The sequence below is a fragment of the Prionailurus bengalensis genome, chromosome A2 (assembly GCF_016509475.1).
Source record: "Prionailurus bengalensis isolate Pbe53 chromosome A2, Fcat_Pben_1.1_paternal_pri, whole genome shotgun sequence".
Taxonomy (NCBI): domain Eukaryota; kingdom Metazoa; phylum Chordata; class Mammalia; order Carnivora; family Felidae; genus Prionailurus; species Prionailurus bengalensis.
Genome location: NC_057348.1, coordinates 14,707,283 through 14,727,686, shown reverse-complemented (window position 1 = coordinate 14,727,686; position 20,404 = coordinate 14,707,283). Strand labels below are relative to the sequence as shown.

General features: G+C 52.2%; 3 protein-coding genes across 9 annotated transcripts in view; 1 reads left to right on the top strand and 2 right to left on the bottom strand.

The window, feature by feature from the left end:
- Positions 1–518: 518 nt before the first annotated feature.
- Positions 519–9,166, bottom strand: NDUFA13 (NADH:ubiquinone oxidoreductase subunit A13). Its single transcript, XM_043587180.1, has 5 exons — positions 9,035–9,166; positions 2,584–2,662; positions 1,305–1,376; positions 891–960; positions 519–712 (listed from the first exon to the last, which is right to left on the bottom strand). Exons 1-5 carry the CDS (start codon positions 9,126–9,128, stop codon positions 593–595), a joined length of 435 nt encoding a protein of 144 aa, XP_043443115.1. The 5' UTR covers positions 9,129–9,166; the 3' UTR covers positions 519–592.
- Positions 9,167–9,292: 126 nt separating this feature from the next.
- Positions 9,293–11,269, top strand: TSSK6 (testis specific serine kinase 6). Its single transcript, XM_043587178.1, has one exon. It carries the CDS (start codon positions 9,964–9,966, stop codon positions 10,783–10,785), a length of 822 nt encoding a protein of 273 aa, XP_043443113.1. The 5' UTR covers positions 9,293–9,963; the 3' UTR covers positions 10,786–11,269.
- A 2,716-nt stretch (positions 11,270–13,985) lies between these two features.
- The window catches only part of GATAD2A (GATA zinc finger domain containing 2A), a 105,012-nt gene continuing 98,593 nt past the window's right edge, over positions 13,986–20,404 (bottom strand). For all 7 annotated transcript variants that reach the window (XM_043587170.1, XM_043587176.1, XM_043587174.1 and 4 more), the window contains 2 exons: positions 19,947–20,142; positions 13,986–17,539 (listed from right to left, as the gene is read on the bottom strand). In XM_043587170.1, the coding sequence (XP_043443105.1) occupies positions 17,409–17,539; positions 19,947–20,142 (327 nt within the window). In that variant the 3' untranslated portion in view covers positions 13,986–17,408. The remainder of the gene's footprint in view (positions 17,540–19,946; positions 20,143–20,404) is intronic.

Here is a 20,404-nt window from a genome sequence, read left to right as displayed (position 1 = left end):
TCCGCCAATCAGGTGACACCGCGAAGGCGCTGCGCGCAGGGATTGGCTGGCGGGTGCAGGCAGATTTAACCCTTTGGTGCCAGGAGCGGAGCTGCCTCGGGGACGTTGAATAGTAGAGACGTGGGTATTAGCAGGGCAAGGCACGGACGGGTAGCGACGGACCTGCTACCCCTGTAATGGGGTCTTGGCCTGGGGGCAAGGGGACCTACCTCTGACGCCCCTCCACCCCATGCTCCACTCTTCAGATCCCCCATTTACTGATGAGCCCAGGGTGCAGGATGGGGAGCCCCGGCCTGGAGGGGTGGGCTGCTGACAACGAGGACTTCAATAGAGGTAGGAAAATCCAGGCATATTCTTGAGCCAAGGCTGATGGATCCAGGGGCAGTCTCTGGGTGGGTTTTGAAACCACCCTACCTGGCATCTTCTGCGGAGACCCCAGGTCTAGACCCTATATCCCCAGGCCGTGTGCAACCCAATGGTGTCCCACGAGCCTTCCCTCAGTCGCTGGGACACAGGCAAACAGGTCTCCAGAGCCTTTATTCTTTCCAGGGGGGAGGGTGCAGGGGCCCAGGAGTCAGAGGGGTGCAGGCCCCTATGTGTACCACGTGAAGCCGTAGGCGGCGTTGAGAATCTCCTCGTTCGTGCGCAGCCCGTAGAGCTCGCCCATTATGGGGTTCACCCAGCGCGTTGTGTGGAACACAGACTCACCCACCTGTGGGAACAGTGGGGTATGGGTGGGGGTGCAGCTACCCCTTCAGGCCCACACTGCCTACTGCTGCCTTCCCCTCCTCACGCCTGGCACCCACTACCCCTCTCGGCTCCAGGTTTTCCCTGGGAGGCTGTGTTCCTGCCGGGGGCCTGGACCCCCACCCTCCCTACCCAGGCCCCACCTTCCAGCCAGGCACGTCCTTCATGATGATGGCCTCCTCCTCCAGGTTCTCCCGCAGCATCTGCAGAACCCTGTGGGGATGGAATGGGTGGTAGGGGACAGGCCTGAGCACCGAGAGACTCCCGAAAAGACGTGCCAGATCCTTCCCTGTTCCACCCCGATCACCTCCTGCCACTCCCAACCCTGCATGTGCCAACCCTTCTTGTCCTTTCCTTCCCCTACAAACATTTACTGTCCTCCTGCTGCAGCCTCCATGTCCCCTCCTCCAGGGAGCCTTCCTATTCTAGCCCTTGGGTCTCCCCCACACATGCCAGGACACAGCTGTCAGCCCCCAAATGCACTTTTGTCATGTCCCGCACTGCAGGCTGGGACACTCAGGCCTGTGACCTTCCAACCCTGGTCCCAGCAGCCCCACCTCCGATCCTTCTCTGCCTGCAACAGTGGCATCAAGGCAATGCGGGCCTCGAAGTCCTCAATCTGCAGGCGCCTGTGAAACCCAAAAACCAACAGTCAGATCAGATGAGGCTGGAGTTCGGGGTAGATGATGTGGCCTCAGACTCAGGCTGATGCGTGGGGAGGGGAGCCGGCAGAGAGGCAAGTGAGTGGGGCAGGCTTGGGGAGTAAGCTCTACCCACAAGAAGATGAGAAGGCGGGGTGTGGGCACGTGGGCTGGCACAGGCACTGGTCTACAAGACTGATGGCTTCGCACTTTCTTTTCAGTTAAAAACTTTAGTTTTTAATCCTAAAAATAGCCCTGGCCTGATGATTGTGGTGAACTGGGGACAGGGGATGGGACCTTCATCACAGGGCTCTGGGCCCCACAAAACCATATCCCCTTCCTGTCAAAATAACCCTGGGGTGTGAGCCCGGAGCAGGCAGTTCTGTGTGTTCCAAGCCACCAGCCCCATCTATACTGAGGGCGCGGCACCCAGTGATGTGGCCCCTGGCCCTGTCCCCTCATCGCCAGAAATCTCACAGCCTCACACGGAAGGGTCTGGATGAAGTTCAGCCCCCACTCCAGCCCTCACACCTCCTCCCATCTTCCCAAACCCAGAGGAGCATCCCCACCCCAGGCTGCTGGCCCCACCACAGCCCCACGCTATTGGTCACCGTGTCCATACTCCTGTGCATGGTGCATATGGGGCAGCTGGACCCGGTTTGAGCTCACTCAACAATGCTGAGCACCTGACACAGGCTGGCCTTCTCCACCACCACCCTTGGGGGGTGCTAAGGACACCTATCACAGGGTGTGGCAGGGCAAAGGGGCCCAGCCAGTAAGGGGCCAATCAGAAGGGGTCACCTGGCAGGGCATCCTGACAGCTTAGAGGCAGCGAGAGTCTGAATGGAGGCCACTATCTGCCTCGGTCCCTCAGGCCCCATGTGGCTGGCAGGGTCATTGTGCTGCATGGCCTGTTTCTAAGCCCTTATTGTCCTCTTTGCCTGGTTAACACTGACCAAAAAAACCACTAAACGAGCATGTCCTGAGCCTGCCCTCCACCTCCACCTGATGGGTTGTCCTAAGCCCAACCCTCGAGTCCCTAGCAGCGGAGGCCAAGAGACACCTGGTGAAGAGCTCCTTTCTTGCCATTTCTTTCCGGAAGGCCCGTACTTCCTGAGCCTTGAGGGGCTGATGAAGGGCCCCGAGGGACACCAAGCCCACAGGTGCACCCCACGGTCCCCAGCCTGGGGCCTACCTGCGCTCTTGGTTCCACTTCATCATGCTCCAGTACCCAAACAGCAAGGTCCCGATGCCCACAGCAAACATGCTGTAGCCTGTGGGGAAAGGGGGCACCAGCTCAGCGCCTGCCCTCGGGAAAGGCCCCCCCCTTGTAGTTCCTTCTCATGAAGCACAATCTGCTTGCTGTGCACGGACACCGGAAATATGGACGCGAGAGAAGGTGAAAGTCTTAGTGACCCCCTCCTAGAGATGGCCAGTACCGTCTCTAGTGCGTATTTCTTCAGATTCTTTTTTTGTCTCTGTGGAATGTCCACCAGCCCTCTCCCCTGGACCCGTCCTTCCCAACTGCAGACGACTCTCGATTCCGTGCACCTGCCTTGCAGGCAGGGACACCAGGCTGCCTCGGCTTTCCTCTGACAAGTGCGGCAGCTGCGGCTGACACACCTCCGCCCCCCCATCCCCCCATCCCCGTTTCTGGAAGGTACAGGCTGAGCAGGGCTTGCAGGAGGACCCGAAGGCCTTGCTGTTTATGATCGGGTGGCCCCAGCCCCACAATCTTGTTGTTTGGTTCCCAGTCAGCAGGTGCTTCCACGGGGAAGGGTAGTATCTACAGCTGGGCCCAGCTCCATGGTGGCTCCGGCTGCCTGGGCCACTTCTCTGAGTGCTGCCCACAAGGAGCTGGGAGGGGCTGCCAGAGACAAGCAGTGCCCTGCAGGGGCGGCCCAGCCCCCACCCCCCCCCACCCCCGGGCTCCCGGGGGGGGGGGGGCTGCTGCTTCCTGGCCCAGCAGGGTCAGGCCCCCTGCCTGGACACCAGGGGACAGAGGCTGCCATGAATATTTACTGGCACCAGCAGGTACCTGCGCTATAATTCTGACTGACAGGCTGTGGGCCTGCTGGGGTCTTCAGGGAGGCCCAAGCTGCCTGGGGCCTGGCTGGGACTGGCTCACCCCATACCCTCTCATCTTCTGAGTTGTGATCTCTTCCCTGGACGGGCCTCGTGGCTGCTGGGAAGAACTGACAAGCTCAGGCAGGTCAAGTTCCAGTTAACAGCCACTAAATGACCAGCAAATAGTGGGTAAGGCCACTCCCTAGAACCTGTGGGGGTGCACAGTGGGGACTCTGGGAGTCGCAGCCCTGCTCCGTGTCTGCAAGGGGCCTCTGTTGTCCTGGTCTTCGTCCTTCTTCTTCAGCTCAGCTCCAGCACAGGGCTTTTCTGGCACCTCTGCTGGACCCAGAGGTGCATGAGGAACTGGTTAGATTTTTTAGCCCCTCAGTCAAACCTGTTAAAAATATGAGCTAAGATACTTCCATGTTACTGAAGGTGGGACGAGGGCACCCTGGTTCCTGTGCACAGACGCAGAACCTTTCTCGAGGCCCGAGTGCCTGGGACCAGCTTCCAGTGCACCTGTGGCTCTTACACATGGCTGACCACCTGTGCTGGGCAGGAGCGTTTTAGAAGAGCTGCCTCTTTCTTTTCAGTAGCTGCAGAGGAGCCCAGGGGCCTCTTCTTTTGACCCAGGGGATAAGCCTGGGCTGTCCTCACGGAAACCTCTTGCCTTCACACCAAGCACCCGCGTGGGCCCCTGAGTAAAATAAATTCCAATCAGGGGGCCTTTACAATGGTGCAGCCCTTTCTTGCTGACAGTGGCGAGGCCGAGACCCCAATCCCTCAGTATGGGTCTGTGCCTCAGGAGCTGCCCGTCTGGTGGTGGAGGCTGACGAAGGGCATGCCCAGAAGGGGGTGCAGGCCATGAGTAAAGAAGACCTGAATAAATAAACATCCTGTGTTCACGTACTGGAACTTAACACTGTTCAGACGGCAGCCCTCCCCAAACTAAGGTACCGATTCAGCGCGGTACCCAACCTTCGGAATCCCAACCTTCCCCCTTTACCAGCCCCACAGGAACTGAAGAGCGGATTGTGAAATTCGTGGGATCAGATTCTGAAACAGAACAAAGGGGGAGGACTTGCACTTTACAGTTTCAAAACTTAACACCCAGCTGTGTGTACAAGATAAAATAGCGTGGCACGGCACCAGGGTAGACATGAACATCGATGGAACAGAGCTGACTGGGAGTCCAGAAATAAACCCTCACATTCACGGTCAATTGATTTTGGACAAGGGTGCCAAGACAATTCAATGGGGAAAGAATAGTCTTTCAGCAAATTGGATAAGTGGACAACCACACACAAAAGAATAAAGTGTACTTTTTCCTTCCCCCATGCACAAAAATTAACTCAAAATGGATCAAAGACCTTAATTTGAGAGCTAAAACTATAAAACTCTTAGAAAACAGATGAGTCAGTCTCTGAGACCTTGCATGAGATAATGGCTTCTTAGCTTTGGCACCAGAAGCACAAGTGCAAAAAGAAAAAAAAAAAAATAGATGAACTAGACTTCATGGAGATGAAAAACTTCTGTGCCACAAACGATACTGTCAACAAGCTGAATGGAAGAAAGTCCTTGAAAATCCTGTATCTGATAAGGGAATGATATCCAAAATGTATAAAGAACTCTGCAAACTCAGTAATAAGATGAACCCAATAAAAAAAAATGTACAGGGGCACCTGGGTAACTCAGTCGGTTGATCATCTGACTCTTGATTTTAGCTTAGGTCATGATCTCATGGCTCATAGGTTCAAGCCCCTCATCGGGCTCTGCACTAACAGTGGGGAGCCTGTTTGAGATTCTCTCTCTCTCCTTCTGCCCCCTCTCCAGCTCTCTCTCTCTCTCTCTCCAAGAAAAAAAAAAAAAGTACAAAGGACTTGAAGACATTTCTCCTGGAAGTTCTACAAATGGCCAATAAACACATGAAAAGATGCCCCACATAATTAGTCACCAGGGAAATGCAAATCAAAACCAAAGTGAGATGCCACCTCACACCCACCAGAATGGCTAGAATTTTAAAAAGAAAAAAGAAAAAAAAAAGGAAAATAATCAGTGTTATCCAAATATGGAGAAACTGGAACTCAATACACTGCAGGTAGAAACGTAAAACAGAACAGCTAATTTTGGAAAACAGTGTGGCAGTTCTTCAAAATGTTAAATGTGGAGTTACCATCTGACCCAGCTAGGCCACTCCTAGATGAAATTTCACTTAAGAAAAATGAAACATATCCACACAGAAGCTTGCACAGGAATGCTCACAGCAGCCAAAATGTGGCAACAACTCAAATGTCCATCAAGTGGTAAATGGATACACAAACCGTGGTCTACTCACACAAGAATATTATTTAACCATAAAAAAAAGAAAAAAGAAAAAAAGAAAGAAACTGCCACACGCTACAATATTCACATTAAAAACATTATGCGCGCCTGGGAGGCTCAGTCGGTTAAGCATCTGACTCTTGACTTCAGCTCAGGTCACGGTCTCTCAGTTAGTGGGATTGAGCCCCAAGTCAGGCTCTGTGCTGAGGGCCCTCAGCACAGAGCCTACTTGGGACTCTCTCTCTCTCTCCCCCCATCTCTCACTGCCCGCCCCCACCCCCACGCCCCCACCCCACTCACATATTCTCTCTTTCAAAATAAAAACATTAAAAAATAAAAACATCCTGCTGAGTGAAAGCAACCAGACACCAAAGGCCACATAGAGTAGGACCCATTTATATGAAATATCTAGAACAGGCAAATCCATACCAGACAGAAAGCAGACTGGTGGTTGCCAGCAGCTGGGGGAGGGAGGATGGGGAGTGACTGTTCATGGGGTTTCCTTTTGGAGTAATGCAAGTGTTATAAACTTAGATCCGGGGGATGGTTACGCAACTCTGGATAGACTAAAATCAACAATTTGTACACATGAAATAGGTGAATGGTCTGGTCTGGTTTGTGAATTTCAATAAAAATGTTAAAGACACAAAAGAAAAAAAAAAAAGGCCCACCTATTGGGCACAGGAAGGAGCGGAGAGAAGAGAGCCGAGTGGAAAAGCCGGAGGTAGCAGTCACTTTGGGAACAGCAGAAATTAAAGAAGGTCTGAGCCAGCTTGGCGTGTTCTAGGACACTAGTGGAGAGTGATGTAGGCAGAGAGAAGGGGAGTGGGTGCCAGGCTTGGGTGCCTTACGGGAGCAAGGGAGGGTAGGGCTAATGAGAACAAGGCTCAAAAGCAAGGCTGGAGGAGGGGCACAGGAAAGATGATTAGGGTGGGGCGCAGGATGGATGGCAGGGCCTTTGCACTTGCTGTTCCCTCCACCTTGGGGATTGTTCAGAGAGGTCCTTCCAGCCCACCCTGGGTAAAGCAGGCCTTGGTTATCTGGGGCCTCACCAAAATGAGAAGTTCCGGTGTGATTAGTATAGAAGCACTACTGTGTCATGAACTGGAAGAGGACTAGAATGAAGGGCACATGTGTGACTTAAAAATAAAAAAGAGGGGCACCTGGGTGGCTCAGTTGGTTGAGCATTGGGGGTCTTGATTTCAGCTCAGGTCATAATCTCACGGTTTGTGGGTTCAAGCCCCTCATCGGGCTCTGCCCCCCCCCCCAATAAATAAATAAACTTTAAAAGACAGAAAAAGAGAGAAAGAGAGAGAGATGTTGACTAGGAGTCCAGGAAGGACCAAGGGCTGGGGCCCTTCTGCAGCCTGGTCTGGGTACAGGTCACACAGGTGCACATGCATAAACAAGACTTCATGCCACACACCTGAGGGATACACTGGCCTGGGTGTTAAGTTATACTTTGAGAAAAGAAATGAAGACATTCCCATCACATTGTATTTGTTCAATCTATTCTACGATGAGTCAAGTGCCAATGTGATGCCAATCTAGCCTGTAACCTGTTTTTTCAAGGGGCTAAGAACACTTTTAGGTTTGTAAACAGTTGTTCAAAAAAAAAAAAAAAAAAACAGCGGCAGTGGACAGACAGCATCTGGCTAGCAAAGCATAATTTTTAAAAAATTGTTAATGTTTATTTTTTTAAAGGATCAATTTACTAGCAAGTTAACTGAATCACATCTTTTTTATTTTTTAAATTTTTTAGGGGCTCCTGGGTGGCTCAGTTGGTTAAGCGTCTGACTTCAGCTCAGGTCATGATCTCACAAATTGTGGGTTCGAGCCCCACGTTGGGCTCTCTGTTCTGAGGGCTGGGAGCCTGGAGCCTGCTTCAGATTCTGTGTCTCCCTCTCTCTCTCTCCCCCTCCCCCGCTTGTGCTCTCTCTCTCTCAATAATAAATAAACATTTAAAAAAATTTTTTTTAATTTTTAACATTTGTTTGTTTATTTATTTATTTGAGAGAGAGAGAGAGAGAGAGAGAGAGAGAGAGAGAGAGAGAATGTGAGCAGGAGAGGAGCAGAGAGAGGAGGAGACACAGAATCCGAAGCAGGCTCCAGCCTCTGAGCTGTCAGCACAGAGCCTGACACGGGACTTGAACTCACGGACCGCGAGATCATGACCTGAGCCAAAGCCAGATGCTTAACCCACTGAGCCACCCAGGCACCCCAATGTTTATTTATTTTTGAGTGACAGAGCATGAGCAGGGGAAGGGCTGAGGGTCTGAGAGAAAGGGAGACACACAATCCAAAGCAGGCTCCAGGCTCTGAGCTCTCAGCACAGAGCCGGATAGGAAGCTCAAACTCGCAAATTTCAAGATCGTGACCTGAGTCGAAGTCGGACACTTACCGACTGAGCCACCCAGGCACCCACAAAGCATAAAATATTTATTGGGCCTTTATAGAAAAGGTTTGCCAACCTCTATTCCGGGACACAAAAAAAGCCAAGAGCTTGGGAAGAGCTTGAGTTTTCACCTGATACTAACTTTCCCACTGGCTGAATTACCTTTTTTTTTTTAAACCATGCCCATATATATTTTTTTAATTGAGGCATATTTGCGTAACATTAAATGTAAAGTTCCTCGAGTTAGGGGAAATGTATTTACCCTTGTTTAAAAGTTTGTATTTCTCTGTTAACCCTGGGTGCAAAGCATGTGACCCTTCTCCTTTTTTTTTTTACATTTTTCTGTGTTGAACCCAATAACACAATTTTAAAATGTTATTAAAACGTCTGAAGAATTTGGGGCGCCTGGGTGGCGCCGTCGGTTAAGCGTCCGACTTCAGCCAGGTCACGATCTCGCGGTCCGTGAGTTTGAGCCCCGTGTCGGGCTCTGGGCTGATGGCTCAGAGCCTGGAGCCTGTTTCCGATTCTGTGTCTCCCTCTCTCTCTGCCTCTCCCCCGTTCATGCTCTGTCTCTCTCTGTCCCAAAAATAAATAAACGTTGAAAAAAAACCAAAAAAACAAAAAACATCTGAAGAATTTAAGAATACATATTCCTGGGACATCCACAGGTAGGGACTACCAGAGAGGAACATCTTCTAAATTCCCTCAATGTTCCCGTTTCCGCACCAGTTTTACTCTGGATGGCCCTGAGTGCAAGCAGCAGCCTCTTACTACAGAAGCGATAGGGGATCCTCGGGTTCCACCTCCTTTCGCGGCGCCCTATAGTCCCAACCCTGACACCCCGGCGCAGTGCGACACTGACCCGACAGTCCCCGACGTGGAAGGTTCCGCTTGTAGTCAATGGGGCCATAGCCCCCCGGCGGGGGCATGTCCTGCTTCACCTTCGACGCTGCCATGTTCGCAGGACCCGTGCTTCCGACCGCGGGCGGAAGTTACGTCCGGCGGCCGCCGCCATGATGAGTGTGGCGGGACGTACTGCGCATGTCTTAGGCAGGACTAGGGCACGTAGTACGCTAGGGTAGCGGTCCTACAGCGAGGTAGAGCTCCGGCACTGGGTTCAGGGATCGTCTGGGCAACCAGGCTGCAGCCGAGGACTCTATTTCTTCTCTCAGACGGAGCTTAGCCGAGTCGGTGTAGACGCCTGGAGCTCGTCCGGTCGCCTGGGCCCTTGCCCTAAAGGACCTCCCTCCCCTACACCTTCCCTCTGGTGCGATGCTCAGACCGTTCAGAGCCAGGTCACCGAATTAAGCCCCCTCTCGTTTTCTCCCCGTCGCGGGGCACTGCGGGCAGCCCAGAGCTTCACATGGCTAGGGCTGGGTACACGAAGTTGGGGGACGACTGTTGTTTGTATTTGACTCATGAGAAGCCTCCCCAGTGCCAGGCACAGACTCTGCTTCCCGGTCGTGGTCGAGACCCCTTGCCAATAGCCTCTAATGGGAACTGGGGCATTCAGAGCAATTATGAGTCACAAAGCCTGATGGCCTTGGGGGACCCTGCAGGGCGGGGTCCAGGGGGCCCTTACCCCGAGGCGGGGTGACGCCCACAGTCACTTCACAAGGCAGAAACTGTTACCTGGGCAATAAAAGACTCCGCAGGGGCAGGGACCCGGGACTGGGCACATGGGGGTGCGGGTGTGCAGGTGCCAAGCGCCATGGGTTAGGCCCGAGATTGGAGTCCGGCCGCCCTCCCACAGCAGCCGCCTCCTGCTCCCCGCGCGCCCCAGGCGCCACCATGTCGGGCGACAAACTTCTGAGCGAACTCGGCTATAAGCTGGGACGCACGATAGGCGAGGGCAGTTACTCCAAGGTGAAGGTGGCCACGTCCAAGAAGTACAAGGGCACGGTGGCCATCAAGGTGGTGGACCGGCGGCGCGCGCCACCTGACTTTGTCAACAAGTTCCTGCCCCGCGAACTGTCCATCCTGCGGGGCGTGCGGCACCCGCACATCGTGCACGTCTTCGAGTTCATCGAGGTGTGCAATGGGAAGCTGTACATAGTGATGGAGGCGGCTGCCACCGACCTGCTGCAGGCAGTGCAGCGCAACGGGCGCATCCCCGGGGGTCAGGCGCGCGACCTCTTCGCGCAGATCGCCGGAGCTGTGCGCTACCTGCATGACCACCACCTGGTGCACCGTGACCTCAAGTGCGAAAACGTGCTGCTGAGCCCTGACGAGCGCCGAGTGAAGCTCACTGACTTTGGCTTTGGTCGCCAGGCACATGGCTATCCTGACCTGAGCACCACCTACTGCGGCTCGGCTGCCTACGCGTCGCCTGAGGTACTCTTGGGCATCCCATACGACCCCAAGAAGTACGACGTGTGGAGCCTGGGCGTCGTGCTCTACGTCATGGTCACCGGGTGCATGCCCTTCGACGACTCGGACATCGCTGGCTTGCCCAGGCGCCAGAAGCGCGGCGTACTCTACCCCGACGGCCTCGAGGTGTCCGAGCGCTGCAAGGCCCTGATCGCTGAATTGCTGCAGTTCAGCCCGTCCTCCAGGCCCTCAGCGGGCCAGGTAGCGCGCAACGGCTGGCTGCGTGCTGGGGACTCTGGCTAGAAGCCGGGGTTCCCGCCATTTACGCCGCCCTGAGCACTGCGCAAGCGCAGCGCACGCGTGCGAGGCGTGCTTCCGTACTCCCGCGAAGCCGACACGCGCCACTGCGCACGCGCACACCCCCTTCTCCCCCCCCCCCCTCCTCCCCCCCCGCCGCTTTTCCTTTCTCTGGATGGTTGGGGCTGCAGTCGCCCCTGTTTAGAATCTAGCTCCTCTCCCTATGATCCCAAGAGCAAGAGGGCGCAAGCGCTTCCTCTCTTTCCTAAGAGAAGTCCCCGGGAGGGGAAGGGACGAGAGGAATCGGAAGCATTGCGCTAGCGCGGAATGAGCGATGGCTGCAGGCAGGCCGTGGCTACTTGGAGGAGCTGCCAGCGAGTGGACGCGTGTGAAGGGCGCCCTCCTCCAGACAGCCGCGAATGCGTGTGAGGGACGGCAAGCTCCCGGCGCTGCCTCCTTGGAACTTGCAATAAAGTCGCTCTTTCTCGCACCTGCCTCTGGCAATGGCCCCCTTTTACCGAGTGTGTGTGTGGGGGGAGGGTGTTTCATCCCTCAGGGGAAGGCAGGCGTGGAGCCCCATTGTAGAAAAGGCTTGTCGAGGTTCTGGTCCTAGGTCTCAAAAGGGAATTGGGAAGATTCAAACCAGACTTTTGGGCTCCCCAACCTCAGCCGACTCGAAAGGGCTTTGGGGCCATCCCAGGTGTCGTGATGGCAATGGAATTGCTGGGCTGGGGAGCAAAGATCCTAGCACCCTGCCCGTGTTTAAGGATGGAACCGTGTGGGGGTGGGGGCCTCCTGCTTTAACATAAATTGAGCGTTTACAGATGAGGAAATTGAGGCCCATACAGATGTCATTTGCCCAGGAACACAGCTGGAATTTGAAACCAGAAAAGGCTGGAGTGGAGTTGGGGAGGTGGTGGAAACTCTCCTTAGTAAAAGTCCTTCCTTGGTAAAGAAGTTGTCTGGGGCAGGGGGAGGGGAGAGTCAAGGGTAAAGCATGAGACTGCTGGGCAAGCTGGTTACTTCAGTCCTTTCTTTATTCATACATTTATTGAATGCCTACTGTGTGCCAAGCTCTGGGACTCAGCAAAGAGGCTTGGATCCATCCCTGCTCTCAGCTAGGAGGCAAGTAAAAAGTCAAGTAAAACATGAATGGCGTGTAAAGAATTGTAACTTGTGCTAAAAGCTGGGTGAGGGGAAGGACGAGTTACCAAGGAAGGACTGAAGCAGACATTTGAGCTGAACCCTGAAGGAATCAGTCACTGGAAATAGAAGGAAAGTGTTCCAAGTGTTCCCAAGATATGTTGGAGCTGGTGTGTTTGGGTAATGCCAGGAAGGTCTATGGCTGGAATAGAGAGGGAGGAAGAAGAGGTGGAGAGGTGTGTATCTGGACAGGGGACTCCACAGGGCCTGGGGGAGATTGGGGACTTTTGTTGCAATGAGATTACTGAGTTTAGTGACAGCAGCTGTCTCTCATTTGCGGTGTGTGGAGATGTCTCCCTAAGCCCTAATCCTGCTTGCCTCCATCGGAGCTCCACGCATTTCCCAAGGAGGCCGATCATCTTGTGGGTCTGCCCATGCCCTGCTCCTGCTCACTCACCCTTCGTGGCTCTCAGGTGCCCTGGGCGTTAACTACCACCTCTTCCCTAACCCCCTTAAAGAGACAGCTGAAGCAATTGAGGCTAAGAGAGGGGAAAGTGCCTTGCCTCTAGTCTTGGCTGGTTCACATCTGAGCTGAGAGAAAACCCACCCCCTCTGGTTTGCGCTAGAAAAGCGTCTCTTCTGGTCTGGACCATACCTTGGAAAATGGAAGTGGGAACAACCTCCAGGTTGTTGGGAAGGGCTGTGGGTTATTGAAGGATGGCATCCTGAGCCTTCTTTAGGGTCCCACCACTCTCAGAATGAAACCCACTTCATCCTTTTGCCCCGTGGTCCAGCCACACTGCCTTCCTTGTCCTTGACTCTCCAGGTTTGGTCTCACCTCTGAGCCTTTGCATTGGCTGTTGCCATTCCCTACCACTTTTCCCTCTGTCTTCATTCCAGACTTGGCCTAACAAGTCACTTCTTCCCTGACATCCCATTCTTTCCCTCCTTGCTCTTGTCACAAGGTGGGGTTCTAGTGCCTGGGGTATGGCATGTGCCTTAATCTGTGTGAGCAATGGGGCCTGGGGCTCCTCCTACCCCATAGCCACAGACCTGTGTGGCTCAGTTCAGAGGGGACAAGGCCTCAGGGACCAGGGCAATTGTCCCATTTGTTGGCTGGAGAAGCTGCTTGAGACTCACCCCTGAACAATTGAGGAGCCTGTGCTTGCCTCAGTGAAAACTCACTTGAGGGCTGAATTTTGAGCCCCCAAGAAAATGCCCCATAAATGTGCTTCTTGCAGCCAGTGTTGAGGCATGAGGCACCAGTCAGGATGTCACAGGTGGATTGGGACAGGTTTGGGCTTAATTTCTCTAATGTCAGTGTTAGCAGTTCTGTGTCTTACCCATATGAAGCCTAGCCAGTTGTGGTGGTTGGAGAGGACAACCAACACCCCCAGGCCAGAGGCAGGAAGGTCTTAACAACAACAATAACAACAACAACAACAACAACAAACTGCAAAAAATAAAAGCAGCTAGGAAAACAGGCTTATATTTTATGTACATTAGAATTTACCAGTGATCACAAGTCTCACTTTATGCGTAACTTTTGAAACTGTGTCAATATCTGATAACAAATATTGATGAACACCTGAAATTGTTCATTTCAGAGCTGGCAGGGCAGCTCTGTCTGTGCTAGAACTCACATCTTTAATAATGTCCTGCAGCAAAGACACCCAATGTAGATGCCAAGCTTGAAAATTCCAGAAAAACCTACCACTCCAGGGTGGAGGCTGGAAGGGGCTAAGAACCAGTGGATGGGCAAAACTCACTGGACCCTCACCCTGCTCCCTCAGCTCTGTGGGTAAGTAGGCCACAAAGCCACAGGTTCTGGTGAAGATGGGAGGCCCAGAGGCAAAGCCACAGTGCCCAGTTTGGGGAGATACTCCACCCACTTTTGGAAATGAAGTCTGAAAGAAGCCCAAGAATCAGGTGTCTCATTGTTTCCCCATTAACAAGGGATCACCCTACTACACCTTCCCCAGTCTCCAAGCTGCCCCAAAGCTGGGACAAAAATAATGCAGGGAAACCAGGACTGGGGGGACAAAAGAAAAATACAGCCAACACATTGTCCATTTCTTTATTTTCCTTCAGATTCTAAGACTTCCTCATGACACAATGTATAGCCATTGATTCCAGCCTCTGTTCATTGGAACTTCTATTCCGGTTTGGTGGTCAACTTTTTACATTTATTATCAAAGATTTAGAGTCACAATAAATACAAGTGACAACCTCTCCACCCACCCCCCAAAACCCCACTTTCCAAATACCCTGCACTAGTGTAACTGTCTATTACACTTTCATTGTTAAGTATTATAAAACTTCAGCTGTCCTTTAAAAAAAAAAGCTCAGTCCGAGTTTTTTAGGCAACCATCATGTGCAGCATAGCTCAGCATCAAATAAAAACCCTATGGTGGAGCAGCAACAACTGTCTTTTTCATGATCTACACCCCTGTGACGAGAATGTTTAAATTATATAGAAAATCCCTCCCCATGACTGTCCACAGGAAAATGACATGTAGGACACAGGAGCCGCAATACAGCAGGGCTATACCCAGTTGCCTTTCATTCCCTCTGCGCTGGGGCCAAGCCTTGCTTCATGTAGGTCTCAGGGTACAGACAGGACCAGAGGCTACCCCTGGAAGGAGGGCAACTGTCGGCCTTGTCAAAGGTGTGGGTCCCAACATCACGGTTGGGATACTGGGAACCAGGGCCCCATGACATGGGCAGGATGGCCAGAGAAATGGGTGGCTCCAAGCGGACACACAGGTATCTATGTGCACATGCATGTATACACATATGGCCATTTCAAATATGCAAACCTTCACCCTTCCAGAGGTGGCCAGCATCTTGAACAGTTTCCCAGTTGCCATTGGGAGTTCATGTCACAGATAACTCTGGACCTTTATCGTTTGGGACTGAGGGCTCCCAAATTCTCACTGCTCCTAGGAACCAGGTCTTCTTGGTCTGAGGCCCCAGGGGCCAGGGAGAGACCAGAACCCCAGCACTGTGGCCAATTTTGAGGGATGAGCTTTGCTGCTGGGAAAACACCCTTAACATTAATATCCTTTCTGAGTATGTCCAAACCCCACATGCAGAGAGATTTAATATGCCTTTCCTGTAACATCGTAAGTCTCATCAAAGAACTTATTTGGGTCTTATCAGAGAAGTTATACCACAAAGGGAGAAACTAAAAAAAAAGGGGGGGGGGGAGTAGGAGTTTTGATACAGTAGAAATGAACAAAAGGTTAAGGCATCTCACGTTCTTGTCCCCTTTAAAAAAAAGTTACATGTCACAGTAAGTGGCCCCTGATGGGATTATTCCCAGGAACCCTGGGCTGGAGGAGGCAGAGCCAGGGCTTGTAGCCCTATCCTCCACCAGTGGTGGTCGGATTTGTACTGAATTCATGAGGCTCCCTTAATAGCTCAGAGGCTGGTAGAAGTCCAGCCAGGCAAGGTGAGCAGAGGTGGTTCCTGAGCACAGTGATGAGCGAGGTTCTAATGGGCTGGGGTTGAGGCCCAACCTGTGCAGCACAGCTCAACTCAGGCCCTTGAGTCACAGACCCATTCAACTCCAGCTGGAGTGTGACAATCTTGGCACACCCCTCCAGTGCAGAGGTGACTCTCACCTGGATGCCTGATCCCAAGGTACTGCATAGAACTGAGGTCTGTTTGCCCACGTAAGAGGCCAGACCAGGTGCTCCTTCTTGAAGGATTTGGAAAACCTGGCCCATGTCATTGAACAGAGAGGGCTAACAGCTCAGGGTAGTATAAGACAAGTATTTATTTGCCAGGCACACAGAAAAATGTGAGGAATAGAAATGCTTGCATACTCTTAATTTTTTGGTGTAAAAACACCTCCCCCCCTAATGTCAATATCCCTCCTATCCCCCAAATCCCTGGATCTTGGAATGAAAGCCACTCTTCCCCACCCTCCCCTCCTTCAGCCCATGTAAGTTATGCACTCAAAACAAAAATCAATGAGCAATATAGGGTTTTACACAACAAAAAATTAGAATATTGCAAAACTAAGTCTTCTACCGCAGGTCAAAATGTTGCTAAACATGGATATTCACACAACATGAGAGAGGGGGTTAAATGAGCCTTTATTAGAATGTTGTAGCAGTGTGTTTTGAAGGCGGCGGCCCTACAAAATAAGGATTTTAAATTAAGTCCCTAACTGCATGGATAGGAAAACTAGGGCTGGGGCTGAAGTGGGGAGCAGTGTACCCCATCTCCACATCGACACACGTGTGTGCATGCACACAGGACACCCTTGCACCTGCACAGAGACAGCCCCGTGCACAGCACACTCACGACGGCTTCTGTCTATCCTCATGGAACTGATTTTTAAAGAGTGGGAGAAACCAAAATTAAACTAAGAGCAGACCTGATCCTTTGAAAGACATTTCTGTAGACTCGAAAGAGGGTTTAAAAAAAAAAAAAAAAAGTCTGAAGGCGAACCCTGGCAGCATGGCCCCGCTTTAAGGAAAGGTTCTAAACTAGACCCAAACAGAAACCCTGACGTCTTGGAGGGGCAGGGGCACCTCCCCACCAGACACACCTGACAGGAGCATAGGCCAGGGTACCTTAGGATGTTGTCCATCAAAATAAGTAGGAAAAGAAAAATTTAATAAAATAAAAACCACAACAACAACAAAATACACAATAGCCTGCCCCTCTAATTTCCCACTCAGGCTCCAGATGTTGCTGCCAGTTCTCTCCTCCCTCCACTGGCGGTACACGGCTTCCGGGATTCCAGGCTCTCTGTCTGGGTCAGGGTTGCAGTTTGTTCTTCTGCTAAGTGTGGGAGGTCCGGGGTCTCCGGGATGAGCAGCAGCAGAGGCCTTCTGCTAGACTGAGAGCTGGGCAGTCAGTGGCCCACCCTCTGGGGTGTGGGGGCCGTGCTCGGCAGGGACCCCTGGGTCTGCACGGTTTACTTTAAACTCCATCATCATGAGGTGATTAAAAAAAAAAAAAAATCTGTCAACCTAGAGATTGCCATGAAGGAAGGCAGTCAAAGACTTGGAGGGCTAAGATGGGGAGAAGCAAAAACAAAACAGAACGCTCCGCTCGACTTCAGAAGCCCCGGGCGCCGGTCTCGCCGAGCGTGTCACAGTGTCCAGGGTGAGCCGTCCATGCACCCTGCCGGGCTTGGGGGGATTGGGGGGAGAGGGGGGCTGAAAGGAAGGGCCGGAAGCAGAACCAGCCCCTGAGGTCCACTTTTCTGCTGGTGTTGGGCAAACTAAAGGCAAAGAAAGGAAAAAAGCCCAAGGGAAAGGTCCCCCAGTGATATTCCTCGTCCACCTGTGAAGCAGCCCCTCAGCTGCGACGAGATTTTGCAGCCAAGAATGGAGCCCTTGCTTCTGCAGCATGGCCGGCGCTCGCTCACTCATTCTCTCGGGGAGCATGATGTCTTCCCGAGTGGAGGGTGGCAGGGCCAGGTGGGAGGGAGGAGGGAGCCTGTTCTCCACCGGGCCCGGCTCGCACTATTTCCACGTGGCTGACTGGGGGATGGAGCGTGGCGGGATCATGTCCAGGAGGTACTCCCGCTGGCGGTCCACAGCTGAGGAGGTCTTGTGCACTGCCAAGCTCGGGCTGACAAACGCAAGGGCCCCACCTGCAAAAGAACAGAGTGACAGTTTTAATGGTGTGGTAATAATCTCATGACATTAAAGGGAACACGGAATGGTGAAAAGAGCAGGATACCTCTGTAGGGCACTCAGTTACACACAAGTGACACACCAGTGGAGATGCAGAATAGGGGAAAAGCCCCGAAATACAGCATTTGTTCCCTTGGGGTAGAAACACCGTTATATTTGTTTTGTATTCTCGAAATTTCCACAATGAACAAGCATCTCTTTTACAACTGAAAAATGAAGAAATGACCCCCAATCTCCCAACACAAATAGGTTTTTGGCTGGCCTGGGGGTAAAGACTGCCCCATTCCATTCCCCTATCACTGTGTTACCCCAAGAGTGCTTTTGGTGGAGGTTAATGTACTTTGTGGAACAAGTGTTTTGAGGTCAAATGCAATTGGGAAACCTCTATACATTCTAAAGAGAAACATGACTGAGTCCTGCCAAGAAACCAAGGGTTAACTAGGAATGCTGGGAGAACTCTTTTGGGAAATGCTGTTTTTAAAACTATTACACACTTACCTCTAGTCCTACTGCTGAACACAGCAACTATTTATTCCTTCATATTCCCTTTCAAATATTACCTTAAATATGCAGTTGTACATGGCTCCTACCACTGTGTACACATGCACATACCTGCACTGGACTTTTCCCACTGATTTCATATACTTTCAAAATTTTCCACAAAAGGAATTTCCAAACTGCTCTGAGTTCTTAGCTGCATCTTAAACATGACACACAAAAGTATCTCTGCCCGCTTTATGTTTACAAATGCTCTCTCTCTGCTCTACAGAATAGGTTCTTCGGCAATCAGACCAATGTCCTCCCTTTCCTGAGCTACATCCTGTGGAAGTCTGATATTTGGCCGTATTTCTAACTCTATGGTCAGCTGCATGCACAGCAGACTCCTGTGTTTTGTTTGCAGACAGCCTGGCTTTCCCAGTTCTGCCTAGGGAGACAGATCTCATGATGGTGCCTCCTCTTTTGACAGGGACGCAGTGAGCTCAGGTGGGGGGCAGGGCACTCACTCCCACAGTGAAAGCACTCACCTGTCTCTCTCAGCCCTCTGTGTCTTTTTCACTTTCCTGTTTTTAATGGAAATATTTAACTGCCACCTTAATGACAGCACATAAATAAAAAATGGGGCAAGTGGTGTGGGGGATGACTCAAGGATGATGGGGGCTGTGGCAGACTAGGGAATGCTCACCTAAGTGTATCCCTCCTCCCTTGAGTTGTTTCTCAAATGTGGTCTCCTCAGAGTCCTCTGATGCCCACCGTGGTCTTGCCCCTGCTCCAGGAATTTCCTTCCTCCTCCCCCAATGTTTTTGGGGGTTTTTTTGAGTTTTTTCTTTCTTTCTTTCTTTTTTTCTTTTCTTTTTTTTTTTTTTTTTTTTGGAGTTTTTTATTTATTTTAGAGAGCGACAGGCAGACAGAACATGAGCAGGGGAGGGGCAGAGAGAGGGGGAGGCACAGAAGCACAGAATCCAAGGCAGGCCTCCAGGCTCCGAGCTGTCAGCACAGAACCTGGTGCAGGGTTCGAACCCATGAACCGTGAGATCATGACCTATGCCGAAGTCAACACTTAACTGACTGAGCCCACCAAGGCGCCCTACCACATTCTCATTCTAGCTTGCAACTTTGTACCACCTGACCTGTCCAAGCCAGAGGGTGGGAAGAGTGAACCACAAAGCAGGGAATGAAGAATGCTGCCTGGCTCAACAATAAATTAATTACTGCACCAGAGAAGGTAAAACATAACAGCAAAAGCAGGCATTCCCTATGGCAGGAAGGTGGGGGAGTGGGGAAGAGGCACGGCACCCAGAGTTGGCAAGATTGAGTGTTTGTGCTGACAGATGCCCACTGGCTGGATGGTGTGTGCGTGTGTGTGTGAGACACACTACCTAAACTGGGTCTGCTCCACGTTTTGGGTCAAGAGCTAGAGTCTGAGTATAGAGCAAGCAAACAAGGTCAATTAGTTATCCACCCAGGGCTACCAGCTGTTCAGGGCATCTTATTTAGTGAACAGAGATTAAGCTGAAGAGTCAGAAGCAGGTGTTCTCAGGGGACAGGTCTGGGGTCTCAGGGCTCTTTCTATCATTTCTGTTCACCTGTATGTGTGCATGTTTTTCTTTTCTTTTTGAGGTTTATTTCCTTTGAGAGAGGAGAGCACAAGCTGGGGAAGGGGAGAGACAGAGGGAGAGAGAGGATCCTGAGCAGTCTCGGAACTGCCAGCATGGAGCCTAAAGCAGGGCTTGAATGCACGAACTGTGAGATCATGACTTGAGCCAAGATCAAGAATTGGATGCTTAACCAACTGAGCCACCCAGGTGCCCCTGTGGACCTCATCATGACAAGGTCCCCACTCTAAGCCCTGTGGGGGCCACCCACCTGTACTCAGGGGTGCCTTCTTCCAGTTGGTGGTGGCATTGCCCTTGCCGGTGCTCACAGCTCTCTCGGAATGTCTGCCGGTCCTGCTGACAAGGGCTGTGGCCGAGGCTGCATTCTGCAGTTTGGGTGACTGGCTGAATGTGTGCAGGACACCTCGGGGCGTTGTGGCTGAGCCCCGGGACAGCTGGCTGGAGGCCTACAGCAGAGAGAAGGTATGATGGCTCATGTGGGGAAGGGGATGACAGAGGGCAAGACGCTCAGCGCAGCCTCTCCGTGCTCTGGCCGACCTCTTCCCACCCACACAGGGTCCCTAAAGTCCAAAATCAGGAGACCAGGTAAGTTACACCGGGGGAGAGGGGAAGGAGGCAGGGAGAGACAGACAGACGCAGGCAGCGTGACAGTCGGCGACTGACGTGGTCACGGTCTGGGGCGTGAGGGCTGGTTGGTGGCGCGGTGCA

Coding starts and splice junctions, on each gene's coding strand:
- TSSK6 (XM_043587178.1), top strand. CDS start 9,964: ATGTCGGGCGACAAACTTCTGAGCGAACTCGGCTATAAGCTGGGACGC.
- NDUFA13 (XM_043587180.1), bottom strand. CDS start 9,128: ATGGCAGCGTCGAAGGTGAAGCAGGACATGCCCCCGCCGGGGGGCTAT. Junction 2,663..9,034: donor TCCACGTCGGGGACTGTCGG/GTCAGTGTCGCA, acceptor CTTTCCCCACAG/GCTACAGCATGTTTGCTGTG. Junction 961..1,304: donor CAGGCAGAGAAGGATCGGAG/GTGGGGCTGCTG, acceptor CCATCCCCACAG/GGTTCTGCAGATGCTGCGGG.